This window comes from Nannobrachium achirus, assembly GCF_963921795.1.
Source record: "Nannobrachium achirus genome assembly, chromosome: 9".
NCBI classification, from domain to species: Eukaryota; Metazoa; Chordata; class Actinopteri; order Myctophiformes; family Myctophidae; genus Nannobrachium; species Nannobrachium achirus.
The window spans coordinates 31943124-31962341 of NC_137818.1; the positions used below are offsets into that span (position 1 = coordinate 31943124).

The 19218-nt window shown below is 44.8% G+C and overlaps 1 protein-coding gene across 1 annotated transcript in view; it reads right to left on the reverse strand.

The window, feature by feature from the left end:
• slc26a10 (solute carrier family 26 member 10) overlaps positions 1–18673 on the reverse strand; it is a 23714-nt gene extending 5041 nt beyond the window's left edge. The window contains exons 1-12 of the mRNA XM_080733094.1: positions 18348–18673; positions 17530–17640; positions 14890–15047; positions 13581–13745; positions 12576–12728; positions 11653–11735; positions 11409–11556; positions 10612–10725; positions 10097–10174; positions 9001–9096; positions 7042–7148; positions 6608–6677 (exon numbers count right to left, since the gene is read on the reverse strand). Of these exons, the coding sequence (XP_080589220.1) occupies positions 6608–6677; positions 7042–7148; positions 9001–9096; positions 10097–10174; positions 10612–10725; positions 11409–11556; positions 11653–11735; positions 12576–12728; positions 13581–13745; positions 14890–15047; positions 17530–17640; positions 18348–18612 (1548 nt within the window). The 5' untranslated portion in view covers positions 18613–18673. The remainder of the gene's footprint in view (positions 1–6607; positions 6678–7041; positions 7149–9000; positions 9097–10096; positions 10175–10611; positions 10726–11408; positions 11557–11652; positions 11736–12575; positions 12729–13580; positions 13746–14889; positions 15048–17529; positions 17641–18347) is intronic.
• Between the last annotated feature and the right edge of the window lie 545 nt (positions 18674–19218).

Genomic DNA, 19218 nt, shown 5'->3' on the forward strand with positions numbered 1-19218 from the left:
ATGAATTTGTTAATACCAGGGGTTCTCAAACTTTTTTAGGCTGTGACCCCCAAAAAAACATATTTGAACTGGGGACCCCCACCCTGACAAGCACTTGGAATTGTAGGTATTACATTTAATGTGACTCGGTTCCGCAGATAAATATTGTGAAAATAGCCGATCTACATGCTCACAACGCCTCGCAATGCGAGGCGTTGTGAGCATGTAGATCGGCTATTTTCACAATGTTCGCCTCTTGCTTACTTAATATTTGACAGTTTGGCCAGTCCTGTCGAATATTCGAATACTTTGAGGTCGAATAATTCGAATACTAAAAATCACTATTCGTGAATGCCCACCCTCAAGCTCACAAAGAGACTGTCTGAACTCCTCAGCATTTGTTCAGTTGATTCAAATAATGCCTCGTAAAATATATTTTTGTGTTTTGTGCCTTCACGTATATGGGTTACTGTCTGGCATGTCTTAAAAGATGCAATCTATTTGAACAAATATGTTTGTTTGTGCAACATAACTATCCTATCTGCACTCGATGGAAGTGTTCTCCCTACTCTTCCGTTGAGAAATTCATCACCTAATGGTTCGGGGACCACCATGGGATCCGAAAGGTTTGTTGTGTACAAATAGAGCCAAATAGACCGGCCCGTGAGGGTCCACACTCTCTGTGTTAAATAAGCACTGAGGATTTACAGTGTAAATTATGACTGCTTTTTTTGTTCTTTTGTTAATAGTGCGACGATTCGTAAGGATCAAAGCGAGTTCAGGGGGCGGTCCCAAGGGAGCGCGCGCGCGGAGGGGGGTGGGTCACTAGGTCCTGCCCCCCCCCTTACCCATAGTTCTTAGGGAAGTCAGATGGTGGGACTCAGTCTTGTTGCATAGCACTGCTGCTTGCTACCATGCTGCAGTACACACACAAGTGCCACACTTGTAGCTTGCAGGTAGCTGTGCTGCTGCCCACCGCTTGGAGAGGGTGCCTAACTTGGCTGAGTATTTCTGCTATTTTTCTATCGCTCAATTCATGTATGTTCAATGACCATACATGAAGCTAGTTAACATTTGTTTGTTAGGTTTCTTTAGAACTTGATTATATTGTGTTTTTCTCTAGATAGATATCCATTTACATTGTTATATTGCTGTTAATGTACTGACCTATTATCTTGTTTATTATTGCGATGTTGTATCTGCTTAGTGTAAGTCGCTTTGGATTAAAAGCGTCGGCTAAATGCCTAAACTGTAAACTGTAAACTTAGCTGCCAAACTAAGAAGCTGTGTTCTTGGCCAGGTTGTATGGGAAGTTTGAGATTGTTATTCTGGTAATCGCTGAATTCTAAACTGCTGTTTCAAGGTTCAGATTTCTTGCTATCGTTGCTGGTGCCTAGCTGATTTCTGTACTTTCAGTTGTTGCTAAAGATATTTCAAAGGTGTTACAGGCTTGCTAAAGTTGCTAAGGGTAAACTCAGTATCATAGAAGTTGGCTGTGGCTACGGGCTAAATGCTAACTTATTTCGTGCCCTGGTGGGCCTTTACTGGGCTACCATGAGTTAAAGTAATTTCAGTCGTTGGGTTTGTCGATAACCATGTCAGTACTTTGCAACGGCGCGCCGCGGGCCGTATCGGCTAGCGCGGAACAACAGGTTTAATGTATAGTCAGCTAGGAGCTAGCTGGTGGCTATTGCTAGCCGGCTATTTCGGTAAGGATGCTGTTAGCTGGTAAATCAATGTGCTAGCCATGTCAAGGCATAGAGCGGCGGCCCGCGTGAAAACACAGCCCCGTAGCAGGTAATGAATCACGCTAGGAGGATTCAGTTTGTAGGTTGCAGGTGTCTGTAAACGGCAGAGTTCACCTAGCTGAGCTAGCCGAGTCACGTCAAGCGGTGATTTACGGCATGACGTTCGGCAGCAAATACTAAGCGCTGCGTGTGGGAAATGTAGTTCTCTATCATGCCAAGCCTCGGCGTCGTGCTAGTAGCAAGCTTCGCCCGCAGCGTGCTTAATCTAGTTAGTATGGGGCCTATATTGCTTCTGCCTCGCCTCGGGTTATGTGTATGTTTTCCTCTTTTTGCACTGTCTGGCCGTCTTAACAGCTGCTGCTTATGAGGTACTAGTTGCTATACCTTAGCAGCTACTAAATGGTTCCTGTCGCTTCTTGGACCATAGTAGGGCTGCTGCCATTTACCGTGGCGTAGAAGCCCTCGCGGGAGGAACTATTAAAAACAGTAATCGCCTCTCTTTGAGAAGCCTATTAAGGATGTTTTCCGTGTGAGCTCCTGGGAGGAGGAAAACCCGCAGGCTATACAGTTTACGTGCGAACTTGTTTTGCTTCCGCTAACACAGTCGTGCCTGTCTGTCCTGACGTCACCAGTTGAACTCGCTAGTGCATGCAGGGAATCGTAGTCTACTCTAAATGCTCGATAGACCACCCTCCCTCCCTCCCATCCAGCTAAACATTCTCTTTCAGTTTCAGCATCCATCAGCTGTAGCTTTTCCTCGCATCGTAGGCTTTTAGTTGATAAGTTCTAAGTTGTCAGCGGTACTGCTATACTAAATGCTATAAAAACCAGCAAGTGATTGTTTCTACTGCATGTCAAGCTGTTACCAGGGTGTTGAGTGTTTTCTGCTAACATGTTGTCATTAATGCTCCAGTATGGCAGCTCCAGGCTAAAGCGGCACAGGTCCAGCTAAATCACTTTCTTAACAGCGTCTCGCTGCGGCGGCTATAAGGGCGCAGCTAACACCAGGTCTACGTTTTAACTTCAGGTTCCTAACCTAACATTGTGTTTATTTTTCAGGTTTCCTAACCCTAACATCAGGTCTATCTTTCAGCTTCGGGCTAAAGCCGACGCATAGCGACAGCTACGGCAGGTCGTCTTTGCAGCGTCGCACGGCAGCTGCGGGGTGTTTCTACTGCATGTTAAGCTGCTACCAGTGTTTCAGAAGTTAAAGGGGTTTAACTCAAATATTTGTTGCAAACTAAGGTTATAGTACTGGGTCACATAGCACACTGTATGTTCTAGTGGTGTTTCCGTAGCCGCTGCACTTGGCTCCAGTACTGTTTTCCTTCAGCTCATGCTAAAGCTAATACTTGCTGGTTGCTATTCATCCTGTCTATTATTCCAGCTTCAGGCCGGCGCGGCTGCAGGCCCACGGCTGGGACAGCAGGTTATCATGGCAGCTTTAGCTGCAGGTTCCACTAATCATGTCATGAAGGTTGTGTTTCTAGCGTCGTCTAGTGCTGTGTGCGGCTGGGAGTCCAGTCGGGAGTCGGTCGGCACCACGGAGGGTATCGCTGCGACGGCCACAGCTGCTTCCGCTGCTGCCTTGGGACAGCCGGCCCGCCAGCCTCCTGACTTCCCGGCGGCCCGCGAGCCCACGACGGAGGCACGTAGGGCACAGGCTCATCTTCCGGGGGGAGCGGTACACCGACACCGCCGTCACGCCGCGGAGGAACGCCAGTTCTAGCGCCAACGGCGGGAGCCAGTTTTCTCGCCAGCGACGGCTGCCCTGGAAGCACGGCGGAGCCAGACTCTAGCAGGCTGAAACACCTGGCTGTCCGCCCGATGTCTGCCCCAACGACCCTCTGTTCCATGACGCATGCTGGTTCGCCGCGAGACTGAGGGAGCAGGGCCAGAGTGAAGGCGTCGCGCCATCTCTCTACACGCCGCATTCCCTGCGGAGCGGAGCAGTTTCGGCGGCGGTGCCCCGGGCGCGGAGCAGCTTCAGCGGCGGCGCTCCGGGCGCCCTCGGGCTCAGCCAGATGCCCTGAGGAGCCACACTCTAGCAGGTAAATAGCAACGCATTCGCTTGTTCGATTCTGTGAGCGTTCAGCCGCTCTCTAAGCTTGCTAATATAGGCAACCATAGTTACATGGCAGCGTCTTACTTGTACTGAATGTTGGGCTTTAGCCGCTCTCTAGGCTTGCATAGCTTGCCTTTAAAGGTCAAGACGGTCAAGAATCTCCACGTATCTCGTGGAGATTCTCATATGTGCAGCAGCAGACTCTGCAGAGCGCTCCGTGGGCTGCGAAAATTTCTCTGTGATCCTAAAAGTCAGCGTCCTTAGGCGCGGTTTCATTGTTATGGTCAGCTAAAGCTAAGATTGTAATTTCTGCGGCAAGCACATGCGGTCACCAAGGCCAGGCTTAAGATGCGACTAGCACATGGCCTCTGAAGATTGCAGCTCGCAGTTTAAGCAGGGAAGGTACACCAGTGTCAGTCGCAGAACTAACTCTCCCTTCTGTCCTTTCATGTCCATGCTGAACACCGGGCCGTCTGCCCGACGTCCTCGTCACACGACCCCCGGAGAGAGCTGCCAGATTTGCGGCCCGCCCCTCTTCACTCTGCATTCTCTCCGGATCGGAGCAGCCACACCACCAGCACTTCTGGTGCCCTCAGCTAACTCAAGATCCTGCACGCCAAGCTATCAAGCACACACAACACAGGACTGACCGAAGCGTAATGGTTCCAGTTAACGCTTCTGCTGCTGATGTTAATAGTGCTGCAGGCACTATTAGCAGGGTTGTTCCATAGGGTTTTATTTGCTGCTTCTGTTGCGTTACTCGGGGCTCGCGCCCCTGATAGGTTGCGGGCCACGATAAATATTACGCTTTAATATTTCAATCATGCAAAAGCTAGGTGGTTGCTGGGGTGTTAGTTAGGTAGGATGTGAAGCTGTATGGCGTTGTAGTTATATGAATTAAAGGTTTCATCGCTGCTTCTGGTTCTGCTGTCTATATATATATACGTCCATGTTGCTGCTCCCGCTTTTCTCTAGGGTGTTTTAGTATGGCTTCAGTCAGATTGCAGTATATCGTTATAGTCAGCAGTACCACCTTCCTCACCGTTGGTTCGGTCTGCCAGCTGCTAACATTCTTAATTATTAAATTGCTTTAGCAGTACTTATAGCGTTTTTGGCAAGCTGCCAATATCATTGCTTAGTATTTTGCCTTAGTAATATTCGCTCTGCCAGATGCTAATATGCTTAATTATTATTTTTGCGTTAGCAGGAAAGGCAGTTCATAGTTTGCCCCGCAGTAATAATAACTTAATCGCTAGAGTCACAGCAGAGCTGCCTTCCTCGCAGTTGGCTAGCACTGGCATGGGATTCTGAGATTTTGGCGTGCTTTGGGGGTTTGTAGTTTTGGGGGGTATCGGGCCAGGGCTCGCTGTAATTAGATTATGCCCTCGATGCTCATGGTAACATGAGGATCGTGGGTTCAGCGAGCCATGGCCCGAGGCAGAACCCCATGCCAAACCATGCTAACTTAGGCTATAGATTCTATGCTGTCTTATAGTAGAGCTAAGGTAGGCTGCCAATACTATGCGCTTAGATATAGGCTTAGATTCTATGCTGTCTCTATAGTAGGGTGCTCAATATGCCATGTTATGTGATGCTTGCTTTCTGCTTCATTCTGGTCAATAAAGTATATCTTAACCCAAGTGATCGTCTCCTGAAATAGTGCGACGATTCGTAAGGATCAAAGCGAGTTCAGGGGGCGGTCCCAAGGGAGCGCGCGCGGAGGGGGGTGGGTCACTAGGTCCTGCCCCCCCCCTTACCCATAGTTCTTAGGGAAGTCAGATGGTGGGACTCAGTCTTGTTGCATAGCACTGCCCCGCCACCACCCCAGCGCCACCTTCAGGTTCTGCCTTAGATCCCCCTCGGGGGGTATCGGGCCAGGGCTCGCTGTAATTAGATTATGCCCTCGATGCTCATGGTAACATGAGGATCGTGGGTTCAGCGAGCCATGGCCCGAGGCAGAACCCCATGCCAAACCATGCTAACTTAGGCTATAGATTCTATGCTGTCTTATAGTAGAGCTAAGGTAGGCTGCCAATACTATGCGCTTAGATATAGGCTTAGATTCTATGCTGTCTCTATAGTAGGGTGCTCAATATGCCATGTTATGTGATGCTTGCTTTCTGCTTCATTCTGGTCAATAAAGTATATCTTAACCCAAGTGATCGTCTCCTGAATTGATGATATCCTATGCAAAGTACTGAGTTCTATCCGTCTGTCTTTCAATGTTATATGAGATACATAAAGTGGGTCCTGTGTAAATAAGACGAAAAGCTTACTAGGATCTAGTTTTAGTTGACCTTGTACCAGTTATTTGTACTATCATGAAACTGCACTTTTTCCTATGCAACCTTTTAATAAATTCTTCAATCAATCAATCAATCAATCAATTGGGGATCTATTTTGGCTCCATTGTATTCTCTCAGAGTTACATACAGTACCTTGTTGTTATCTGAAGGCTACTGCTGTATCTTTATTAAAAAAGACTCTTATTCAAAGTGAGTGCGGAGTATACTTATCTTCATATGTATTAGTGGATTCCGCACGCAAGATACACTGACATTTTTCAGAATTTCTAAGAATATGGTCTCTGTCGGGTGGAAACCTCATATGTCCAACAGGATTCAAATTAAAATTTAAAGTATCAGACCTACAAGCTCAAAATGTTTCGAGACGCATTTCGAAATGCGTTTGCGAGCTTGCCAATCTACTACTTTTGATGCTTCTGTGTGACGCTGTGGTATAATCAAGGAGGGCGTTAATTTACGAAAAGAAAAGAAAGCCCGATGGCGACGATGTCAAAAAGTTGTCCTCTCACCTTACTGTGATTCTCCATGGGTCTGTAGATCTCTGTGTTGCTGGCCCGGCCCAGCACTGAACAACCAGCCCTGTGGGGGGACAGGGCAGTGTTGCGGTCAATGGTGATCGATTTAGAATATAGCATCAAATATATCACAACACAGACGTACACAGGCTCAGCGTTATAAGTAGACATTTGCCTATAATGGGTCATGAAAAGTTCATAACCCAGAGAAACAAAGCACATAATAAATCAAAGTGATATTTATATAGCCGTCTCCGGGGTTTTATAATTCCTATAACGGGGCATAATGAGCACGATTACTGTTACACTATTCCCGCTTGCTGTTTACACGTTCAGACATGCAACACATTTATGGAGCATCGGAGGGAACTGGCTTTGTTTGCTCATTATTCAACGAGCGATTTGTACAAAGCAAATACGGTACGCACCTCTGTGTTCTGCAGATGACGGTCATCATGGAGAAGACCACGCCGATGGCGAGGCCAAGGTCCACGTTGAGGACCACCACAGACAGCCACGTTACAACCCAGACCACCTAGAGAAATAGACATGTTCATAACAACAGCTTATGCACAGAAGCACTTATACACTGAAGCTGAATGCGAATGTAGATCACTGTTTCCCAAAAACTGGGTCCCTTCATTTTGGTATTTTTAATTATTATTATTTCAAAATATTTTCAAAAGATATTCCCCAAAAAAGCCAAGTCATTTCATTAACAAATAAAAGAAAGATCTAAGAAATTCCATAAATTAGAAAACAAATGTTTAAGAAGTAGTGAAAATAGCCAATCTACAATCTCACAACGCGGCGCGAAGATCTGTAGATCTGCTGTTTTCACTAGTTTGAGTCCCGGGCAAAAGTCTAATCTCTCTTTTCGGGTCTCGACCTGAAAAGTTTGGGAACCATTGATATAGATTGTGTCTGGTGAAGAAACGTATTCAATCCACACAAATGCTTTTTTGTTTTTTACACGTACGTGTGTTGAAGTGAAGACTGTACGTAATATCACATGTCTAGCAGCACAACTCCAATTTCTGTTTACTAGTTTACTTAGTTGTGCTTTATCAACTCAATAAAATGAAGATGTTTATGAGCCAGTCAATAAACTAATCAAATCCATGATCACAGTATTAACTGACTTGTCCCCCCCCCCCCCCATATCATTATACCGGTAGCTTTCCAGGAAAGTGAAGAGAGACGAGACAGGAAATCAGGGGCAGAGAAAGGGAGTGACATGCATGCAACAAAGGCCAACATTCCCAGTCCATCTGATGGGGATGTTGATGATTACATATTGACGCACACTAATGCCTGATTCAAACTTAGTTGCGTGACGTTTTCTCGCACCGAAAATAGGGGTAGTGTCACAGCAACGCAGTGTCACAAGACTAAAGCCTTGTATATCTGGACTATTCAGTACGAGACACGATGTGCAACCAAGTATAAACAAGGCTTAACTGCTTTAATGTGTTTTAAATACACCACTGGGGTCCGGGATCCATGTAGAAGCCACCATGTGACCCTCCCCATTAGATCTGCCCAGTCCATCAAAGTTTTTGAATCCCTACTTAAAACGACATATTCTTCTAATGAGTTTAATTGCATTTATTTGAGCCTATTTAATTTTGTTCTATTTTCCTATATTTTGTATACTTTGTGCACAGATAGCTGCATGTGTACATATGTCACATGTTGATGCTCTGTTTTTTTCTTTTTATCTTGTACAGCCCTTCGGTCAGCTTCGGTTGTTTTAAAAGTGCTTTATAAATACACATTTGATTTGATTTGGTTTGATTACAACACCAGAGGCAGTGCCACAGATCACTTTCAACCCAGAGTCAAAACCAACAAAGGGTCAAACTAATTCTTCTGCTATACCACCAAAATGTGGAAAGCCTTACCGAAGGCCATAAAGGAGTGTGGATCCCTAGCATCCTTTAAAATTGCCCTGAAAAACCACTTACAGGCAGCAGCCGTTCGCAACTGGTTAAAAAAACAAACCTAGCCCAGCCCTACCCTCCCCTGCCCCTTCTTTGTATATACTTTCTGTTTTCTTTTTTTTTGGTTCTTTCATTTTATTTTATTTACATATCTACTGCATACTACTGTGTTCTATTCGGTACTGTGTTCTATTCGACTGTCATTCAATGTTATATGAGATACTTTAATGGTTTCCTGTGGAAATAAGCTTAGTCTTTTCTAGGATCTCCTTTTAGTAGACCTTGTATCAGTGAACTGTACTGTCATGAAACTGTACCTTTCCCTAAGCAAACTTCTAATAAAGTCTTCAATCAATCAATCAATCAATCAATCAATCAAAGATTAACCACTCAGCTACCGGTGCAGCGGTTTCTCAACAGTTCTTTGACGTATGGATCACTTACGAAGTCTATCTTGCTGATTCTCCACAGGTCAGGAAGGTCCCGGAACTGTAGGAACATCTGCCTGAGACTGGTGACGTTGATGCATGCCAGCACTGCCTGGGAAAGATAGGGACGTGCAGAGAATGTTAGAGAAGGCAGGGGCTGACTTTCTAAAAGGGCCTTTTGGTAAAAATATTGAAAATAGCAGACCTCCAAGCTCAAACCGCGTCGCAGCTCACACCGCTCCAAGTTGTGAGCTTGGAGGTCGGCTATTTTCGGCGTGTGATACCACACTAAACTAAGCATAATCAAGTCAATACTGGAGATGTGGTGTAAGGGCATGGATTTCTACACTGTGAGGGCAATCCACCCTTTGTCAAGTCCCGCCCATTGTCCTACCCCTCTCCACACCCATTGGTTGCTTTGACTTGGAGGGACATTCAGTGGGACATTCCATCCACTGCCATGTTAATTCAGTTGCTTCATATTGTTATTCTGTGTGCTCAATTCTAATTTCAAACTTTGTTTCAGTCAATTGGAGCTGCTCAGTGGCAGCATAGTGAATCAGCATGTTTTTAAATGTTTTTATTTCTCCAAAAACTATGTTTTAGCTAATTCAACATGAAAAAGGCGGAACCAGGGCGGGACAAGGCAGATAGAGCCTGCTGGTTGGTCAGTCAGGGACCAACCAGGAGGCTAACAAAGGGTGAATTCTTTCAACAAGATGCTGCATTCAAGTTCAGGAGAGGTTGGACAAGACGATTCTCTTGAATGCTGCCTTCAGGTATGGCATGGAAAGACGGCATTTGCATGTCTTTAGTAAAATAAAAACTGCATTCATGGTGTGGAGAGAGCACTTTTTTCAGACGGATAAAAGGGCAGGGGCTCAAGCCCCATGTCTATGTGTGCACGTGCCTGGGGAAAGACATGGACACAAGATGGACATGGATTCTGTGTGTCTCTTGCATGCACACACGACACACGCACACGCACCCAAATACACACACACACACACACACACACACACACACACACACACACACACACACACACACACACACACACACACACACACACACACACACACACACACACACACACACACACACACACACACCTTGGGTAAGAAGTAGAACAGAGGTCCAATGAGCAGCAGGACAATCAGAACCACCACGCTGGTGAACAAGCCGGAGAGCTGGAGAAGACAACAGAACATGTTTAATATTCTAACTATCAGTTACACTTTACCATGGCTGCTTCCTCTGCATAGATACAGATGTTACTGTGTCATCATGTATGCATGAACCAGACAACACCCCTGCCTCAGTGTCAGAACAAGGGCAAGTGTTGATAGATACTATGTAAATGCATCCCTTACAATAGTTACAGTACAACATTTTCACGCCAGGGACCCCCAAAATGACACGTATTAGGCAATGAACGTCTCGAAAGGAAAAGACAGTATGACGTCATTCTCTCTACCCCTCGATTCCAGCCGGCAGATTCGTCGCACTCAGTGGCAAACTCCCACCGGAAGTTACAAATGTTTGCTTAAAAAAGTAAATATATTCAAAGATTTGCACACATTTTCACGACTTTAAAAAAATAGCAGATCTACTTCTATCACTGCACCTGTGTGTGTGCTCCAGCGCTCTCCAGGATGTTAGTGGTGGCCAGAGTGGCTGAGCTGGGGAAGCAGGTGAAGAGGGAGGACACAGTGTTGGAGATGCCATGGGCCAGCAGCTCCTACCAGCAAGAAACAAACAAATGAAGCCTGAATTATCGGCCTAGGACACCGTCATGTGATGAAGTATGAATGAGGCTCAAATTTCCATACAGAGTCCTATTGACCGATGACCCGGTCATCAAATGATTCCCTCAGGAATGCAACAAGAACCTCTATGAATTCAAGGCTTCGTGGGGTGTGTAATGAATGAAATAAGTAATATTCTGGTGAACTACTCCTTTAAGGGGCTGTGTCCACAGAGAACGCCTTTTGAGCTGAGGAGGAGTGCTTTGGATATCAATGTCCATATAGCACTCGCACACTGTTCAGGTGCTCACTGCTCCAAACATCCGGTCAACTGCGTTATTTGCACAAATAGTTAGCTGAAACAACAGTAAACAAGGTTGCAAATTACCCGGGTCTCAGACACAACAGCCTCCAAAAACCTCAGTAAAAACGCAGGGTGTCGGCAGCGCTGAATCGCAATAATCGGTGCTGGGAAGAGTTAGATTGGTGCTGCCAGCTCAAAAGGCACTTTCTGGCCTGGGCCGAGTCACGATCCCGACGACCTTTGCTGCATGTCAACCCCAGCTCTGTCCCCATTTTGTCAACCTACTGTATACATATCAATAAAAGCATTAAAAGGCGCTCTCTGTGGACAAGACTCCTTAAGCACATGTTTGCATTACATCAATGACCATACCTGGTTGGGATGAATAGAATATCCATGCTTGTCAGCATAGATCATTGCCAACGAGACGGACACAGCATAACCGACGAATGTTATGGCTACCGTGTCTCCAGCGATGTCAGGGAAGGTATGCAAGGCAGGCATCCGTGGACTTGGGAACCTGAAGAAATGACAGTTACAGTGAAGTCAGTCACCGGGGGGTCATGTGGGCTCGTCGTCATGTCTTTTGAATTATGTCAAATCCACCAGGACTTACCCAGCAGGGATATGGCCAACTATCTGAACATCATAAGTAGAGTCTAGAGAGGAAGCGTAGGCTACTCCTGTGGCGATAATCACCTGCAAAATGAATGAGAATGTATTCCGTCACCTCACACAATTAACACACAATGTTAATTTAAAGATAGGGTAAGTGATATTTTTTGGTTAAAACCTTTTTGTGTTTTTGTTGATAAGTACTAAATTCTGATAGTAATCATTACTATAGTGTTTGTTTGTTTGTTTGTTTGTTTAGTCACAGGGGTCCCTGTCTCTCCAGCTCTTTAATAAACAGAAGAAAAAAAAATCAGGTAGGTGTCACAATTTCAGCCAATCAGGAGAGAGTCCGGTTCTAATTTTGTCCGCTCATTTCTTCTAATCTCACTTGTTTAATCTGTACATTTTCTGTTTAATAAAGAGCTGGAGAACAAACACTCTATAGCAATGACTACTATCAGAATATAGTTATTTAACACTTATTTTAACCAAAGAAAATCATTTACCCTACCTTTAAAGATTTAAAGCTTATTTTGACGTAATAATTATTTGAAACAATCTGTATGGTGGAGCAGTGCTTCTCAAATGGGAGTACAGTACATGTACTGTACCACTATAGGGTACAGGAGGTACTAACGTAGTAGTAGAAAACGTTTGTTGACCTCTAACTCCACTGTAGGGCCTAAAACTGGCTGGTGTAAACGGACTTCAGGACGGGGCCTTCGTATTGGGACGGTGATATGATTTGTTTTCAAAGCAAAGCACTGGGTGCAGGTTTTGTCAGCGGCCGGTTCGCGTCAACACTTCAAACCCATAGTGAATTTAGGTTTCCCCCAGACACACAAGTAGGTGGAGATCTCGGATCATATGGCCATGCGAGACTATTGCAACAATAAGATATAGGTCACGTGTCGACTGACTGACCGTGATGATCTCCACAGGGATAGGCGTGCGTAGGCGTTGCCGGCAGCGCATGTTGATCTCCTTGACTGGCACCAGGACGAGCAAACACACCATGGAGATGAGCAGTTCGGCTGTGTTGGTGTGAGGGAGGTTCTCCATCACCGATGCTAGAGTCTGGAACACGTCAAACAGTGGCAGAGTCAGCAAAGCGCTTGAAGACGACTGAGTAAAAGCAGTTGGGTTTTGTTCTGTTTTCAGGACAGGGCAGAAGAGAGAATGAACTGAGGCCAGTGAAGGGGAAAGATACGTTTATAACCTCGGAGCAAATACCTTGCACACTTCAAGTACTGTACCTTAGGTGCAAGGACAATGGTAAAACTCTTCTCCTTCTTGATTATTCCTTTTTTGTTTATTTTCCTTGTTGAATATATGCATATTATAATTGTTATTATTATTCTTTTTTTTATTATATCAGAACGTTGAGAGGAACAAGAACAAAATATGTTTTATTCATATGTAGGCTACCTGTACACCGGACATAGCAATAACACCTTATTATCTGATCCACTGCCAGCACAGAATTCACCCTTTGTTAGCCTTCTGATTGGTCCCTGACTGACCAACCAGCAGGCTCTATCTGCCTTGTCCCGCCCTAGTTCCGCCTTTTTATGTTGAATTTGCTAAAACATAATTTTTGGAGAAATAAAAAAATTTCTAAAACATGCTGAGTCACTATACTGCCACTGAGCAGCTCAATTTTACTGAAACCAAGTTTGAAATGAGAATTGAACACACAGAATAACAATACGAAGCAACTGAATTACAATGGTAGTGGATGGAGTGTCCCACCGAGTGTCCCACCAAGACACAGCAACCAATGGGTTTGAAGAGGTGGGCGGGACTTGACAAAGGGTGAATTGACATACAGTAGATTAGTCAGTAGGTTACTGCCAATGAAGATATCATTCACAAAAAGTACATAACCCAGAATAAATAATAAGACGATACTTGTAAAGTACTGCTGACCTTGAACAGGGAAAAGGTCCCGGTGTGACGAGGGACTCGCAGCCCCAGCATGCTCTGCAGCTGTGAGACGGTGACATGGAAGGCTGCAGCGCTGGTGAACGCCTTGACGATGGGCTCCGACAGGTAGGTGGAGAGGAAGCCCAGCTGAAGGACAAACATGCAGAGCTGCAGAGAGACAATGACCAATTGATCCCGTTATTTTATGCCCATGGAATCAGATGCAAGGTGTTGAGGAATTTTGGATCAAACTAGATGTTGACTCAAACTGAGTAGGACAGATACAATTGACTCTTTCTAAGATAGAACAGAAGTTTATTACATGAGCTCATGGGAGAAGAACTGTATATCGTCACTGTTGAGTGGAGACCTCATATATCCATATTCTAACTTTATTTTTTTTGGAGCTGTGTGGAACACAAGGTCCCTATACGTGGCCGTGTGTGTTGGTCTGTCTGTCTCCGTCCGTCCGGTGCGTAACTAGTGCCGCACCATTTACACCACTCGCGCAATATATACATCAAAATGTGTGGCTCGGCCGGGAATGGTGTTCTATTACCTTTCGTTCCGATCCGCCTTACCATGCCGACGTAATCGGCAAAAAACGACGCTTAATTGTCCCCATTGACTTATAATGGGACAATGCAAGAAATCACTTTCAAGTATTTTTCTCTCGTAAACCATAGGAGCTACAGTTTCAAACCTCGGAGAGGAGATTCATAATGATTTTAAGAATGAATCGAAAAATAATTACATCACTCGGCCTCATGGTGGCGCTATAACGGCCCACTTTACGTTTTGCCCCGTAACTCTTGAACCGTAGATCGGAAAATTAAAATTCTTTTTTCCCTGGATTCCTTGGGTCAAGACGCATCTCCCCATATAGGCCACTTATAGATCAGCTTATAGATCTGCTACTTTTAAAAAAAAGATTTGTTTAGGGGCTTTAATGCCTTTTATTGATAGGACAGTAGACTGACAGGAAATGGAGGGAGAGATGGGGAGTGACACGCAGCAAAGGTCGTCGGGATCGGGACTCGAACCCGCGACAAGCTGTCAGGCATCAGAGCCTATGTGGTATGCACCTGGACCAGTAGGCCAGCGGGCGCCCTAGATCTGCTACTTTTGCTATTTTTCAAGGACCCCCAATTAATATGTATTTAGCCGCAGACCCCCATCTGAAAATATTTTGACCTTTCAAGATTTGCGTTGTTGAAATGGTTTGTCAAATAGCAAATACGTCTGCTATTCAGTCACGGCCTGAAATGGTTGAGAAGCGTCAGTGCAGAAGACACACTTCCCATGGACTCACCATCATGATACCTGAGAGGAGGGCAACAGCTGAGGCCACCCCGATCCTCTGGGCCTCAAAGTCCGCCGCTTCAGGACTGCTGGAGTTGAGCTCCAAAGGACTGGGAACCAGCTGCTCCACCACTGTGCCCGTCATCAGACTCACCACTGCAAATGTACCTGACACGCATAAACAAAATGTGCGTATAAATATCTTTAACCACTTAAACCCTATTTGGGTTGACTGGAGTCCCTCAGGGCTCTACTCTAGGGTCTTTTCTGTTATTGTGGGGAAAGCTTTCCCCACAATACAGATGCTGGGGTTTAAGTGGTTAATAGTGTACTAGCCCTTACCCGTTCAAAGATATGAGCTCCAAAATGATGTGCAGTGTGTGGGTTATGGGATGTGCACTGTGCATACAGTATATGAGGGATGGAAAGTAACTTTAACTGGTGCTTGCATGATGTAGGAGCATCAATGTAAGAAACCCGTTTCGTTTAATGGCTACAGAGATACTGTGTCCCCTGCCCCCCCCCAGCCCACCCGCCCACCCGCCTGCACACACACCCGCCTGCCTGCCTGCACACACACACACACACACACACACACACACACACACACACACACACACACACACACACACACACACACACACACACACACACACACACACACACACACACACAGAGCTGGTTAAACATTTTGCCTCATGCTAGATGCAGAATAGATGTGCCTCAAGCTAGATGCAGAATAGATAGTAGATACACCATAAAAATGCTAATATACAGCATACGATTTGTGAAAGTGACAAACGGGCTTCACAGTTATGTCAGGTGTGTTCATATGCTTATGGTGATCCAGCCACTGAGGAGAAACACTGTGACAGACACTCAGACACTCCGACATTCGCAAAATTATAGTATAGATATGGTTTTGATTGATTGATTTAATGCTTTACTAACATGTTTGTTAACAGGCAAAGGTTAGGCTAAAATGATGTAACAAAACCACTGTGGCTTGTTTCCATTGTGGTCCATTGTACTTGATTATATTTTTTAATGATAGCAGGTACAGAAATGCTATATGTTTAAACATATGTACCAAGATTTTGATTTCATTTTGTGGTATTTCTTTTAGCAAGTTTGTGCACTGATGGACATGAACTCATTCAGATTGTATAATCAGTTCAGTTGACAGAAGGTGTACTTACATGAGGTCTGCCCTCAGAGAGCATGTGAAAGGGAAAACATACAAGACCATTTATACAGTAGTAGCTACACATCATTTACACCGGGGCCCCCACTGGTGGCTCGTGAGGATATTGCAAATGGGCCCCCAAGAAACTAGCAAAACGCTAACATTTTGATGATAATGTGATAATGATATGATAATGATAATGTCATGATGTTTTTTCTTATTAACCTTGGGGGGAGAAATTGTTTTCATTGAGATACCAATGAAGTAAAGCAAGCTACATTATTTCCACTGATTCAAGCCGGACAGAACAATGACCATTAAAATAAAACATGCATGGCCCGGACTGCTGGCCTAGCGTTCCGGGCAGTGCGGGCACCAAAACTCAATGTAGCCTGACAGCGCAGCACGGGTTCGAGTCCTGATCCCGACGCCCTTTGCTGCGTGTTACTCCCCATTTTCTCTCTCCCTTACCATTTCCTTTCTACCTACTGTATAAAGGCATAAAAAGCCCAAAATAAATCTAAAAAGAACGGGGGGAAAATGCACGTAAGTCAGATGGGTGCATGGGATTCAAGAGTCCAATTTTAATGAACAATGTTATTTGAATTTAGAAACAAATCTGTACAGCGTCTCTGTCTGGTGGAAGCATCATATGTCAAAGTCAAAAATAGCAAAAGTAGCAGATCTACAAGTTCAAAACACGCCGTTTCGCATCACGTTCCGAACTCATAGATCTGCTCCTTTTGATACTTTTGTGTGACACTGTACAAACACATTTTAAGATAAATACATAGAAGACATTAATTACCAGTAAGAGAATGTCCAAAAATGTGTTTAAAAAAATCAGCCTGATGGTGGCGCTATATGGGACAGATCCATGTTGATGAGATGAGTGTAGACATACTGGGTACTGATTTGTGTGATTTTAGGGCAAAATCTGTAGGAGCAGTGTCCAAAAATGTGTTTAAAAAAATCTGCCTGATGGTGGCGCTAAATGGGACAGATCCATGTTGATGAGATGAGTGTAGACATACTGTGTACCGATTTGCGTGATTTTAGGGCAAAATCTGTAGGAGCAGTGTCCAAAAATGTGTTTTAAAAAATCGGCCTGAAGGGAGCGCTAAATGGGACAGATCCATGTTGATGACATGAGTGTAGACATACTGTGTATCGATTTGCGTTATTTTAGGGCAAAATCTGTAGGAGCAGTGTCCAAAAATGTGTTTTGCAAGAACCGGCCTCATGGTGGCGCTAGAAGAGGGTCATGTGAGAATTGGGTTTGTGGTTTGGCAGGCAAGGAGTGTGTGTGCAAAATTTGGCTTGGATCGGGCAACGGTTGTGGAGATATGAGCAGGGCAAAAGTGTGACGTGAGACAGACAGACAGACAGCTGGTCGAGGTTTTGATAGGTCGCAATCACTCATGGCATTTACAATGCAGGTAGGGTGTAGTTCAGGCTTCTTACCAGTGGAGACATGGCGACCAGTGCCAAACAGCATGTACAGCACCACGGGGAAGAAGGAGGTGTACAGACCAAATATTGGTGCTACTGATGTGAGTAAAGCAAAGGCCATGCCTGTTGTGGGGAAAAACATAATTTGAAAGTCAGCAAAGTGTGTCATGAATTGTGTCCAGAATTACTGCGGTGCTCTGCTGACACATATAAAATGAAACACAGAATTGTTTTTATTATTTATTAGGCCTATATTACATATCTACGGAGCCCCCCAGTGGCCACTGGAGGGAAAAAATGTATATAATGCTAATTCATGGCCACGAAATAGTAATTGGTGGCCACAAATTAGCGTTATATATATTTGTTCCCTCCTGTGGCCACTAGGGGGCTCCGTACATATCTATTTTTTATATTTAACTGTTTTTTAAAGGTAGGGTAAAGTGATGTGTTTTTGTTAAAATATGTGTTAAAAAACTATATTCTGATAAAATGGAAGCTGATGCTGTATGCTAAGTTAACTGTACATGGGTACTCTCTCCTGATTGGCTGAAACTGGCAACCCACCTGAAAATATATTTTCTGCTCATTAAATAGCTGCCTGGAGACCCATTACTGTCCAAACATTGATTCTATAGCAGTGATCAGAATATAGCACTTTAACCTTTTAAATGTTCAGAAATTAGACATTTATAACTAGACATCAAATCCCATACAAGATAAAGAGGTAGCCTATCCTAAATAAATACACATCGCCAGCCGACAGTAAAGCCTAATATAAAGTTTCTTAGTTTGTGTGTCCTCCAGGTATTTATTCATAATGAACTTACCTTGTGGAATATGCAGAATCCCAACCGTCAGCCCTGCTATCGTGTCCCCTAGAATCCACTTCTTCAGCCTGTATCTCGGTAGCCATTTGAAGATAGGCACCCTCTCCCTCACCAGGTTAAGAGCGGCGCGTCGGGAGCACCTGCAGCGCGCGGCCAGCCTCTCCCGGAGCCGTGCGGTCTCGCCTGGTTTCTCTTGGCTGCCATACGACTGCTTGAAGCGGTCCTCAGTGTAGATGTTCCTATAGACCGCCACAGAGGCACTCATCTTGTCCAGTCCTCCCACTGTACCACAGATATGAGTGGTTCAGTGTTCCTGTTCTATCCGAGTGACCTGGCGGAATGATTCAGATTAGGCGTTATGTCTGTCTATTGCATTCCATTTATATCAGGCACTGAAGTCCTGACCTGGCATCAAGAGCCATTGGATTTTCCTGTCAGACGCTCCTCGGCCAATGACATGGCTCAGAGCTGAACCTTTTTGTTATTGTGTTGAACTACTTTGGGACTGGACTTTTTTTTAACTGCAGAGAAAGAAAAAAACAGAAAAAGTGTGGTCACTCATACAGTGATTCTCATTCTCTCTCTCTCTCTCTCTCTCTCTCTCTCTCTCTCTCTCTCTCTCTCTCTCTCTCCCCCTCCCTCCCCTAGCACTACACACACTCTCAGGCACGTGTACACATAGCCATCAAAGGGGGCTTGAGCCCCTGCCCTTCTAACCGTCTGTAAAAAGTGCCCTCTCCAGACCATGAATGCAGTTTTTACTATGGTGAAAGAAAGGCAAATGCCCTGCTTTCCATGCCATATCTGAAGGCAGCATTCAAGAGACATTGTCTTGTATAAACTTCTGAACTTGAATGCAGCATCTTAAGTT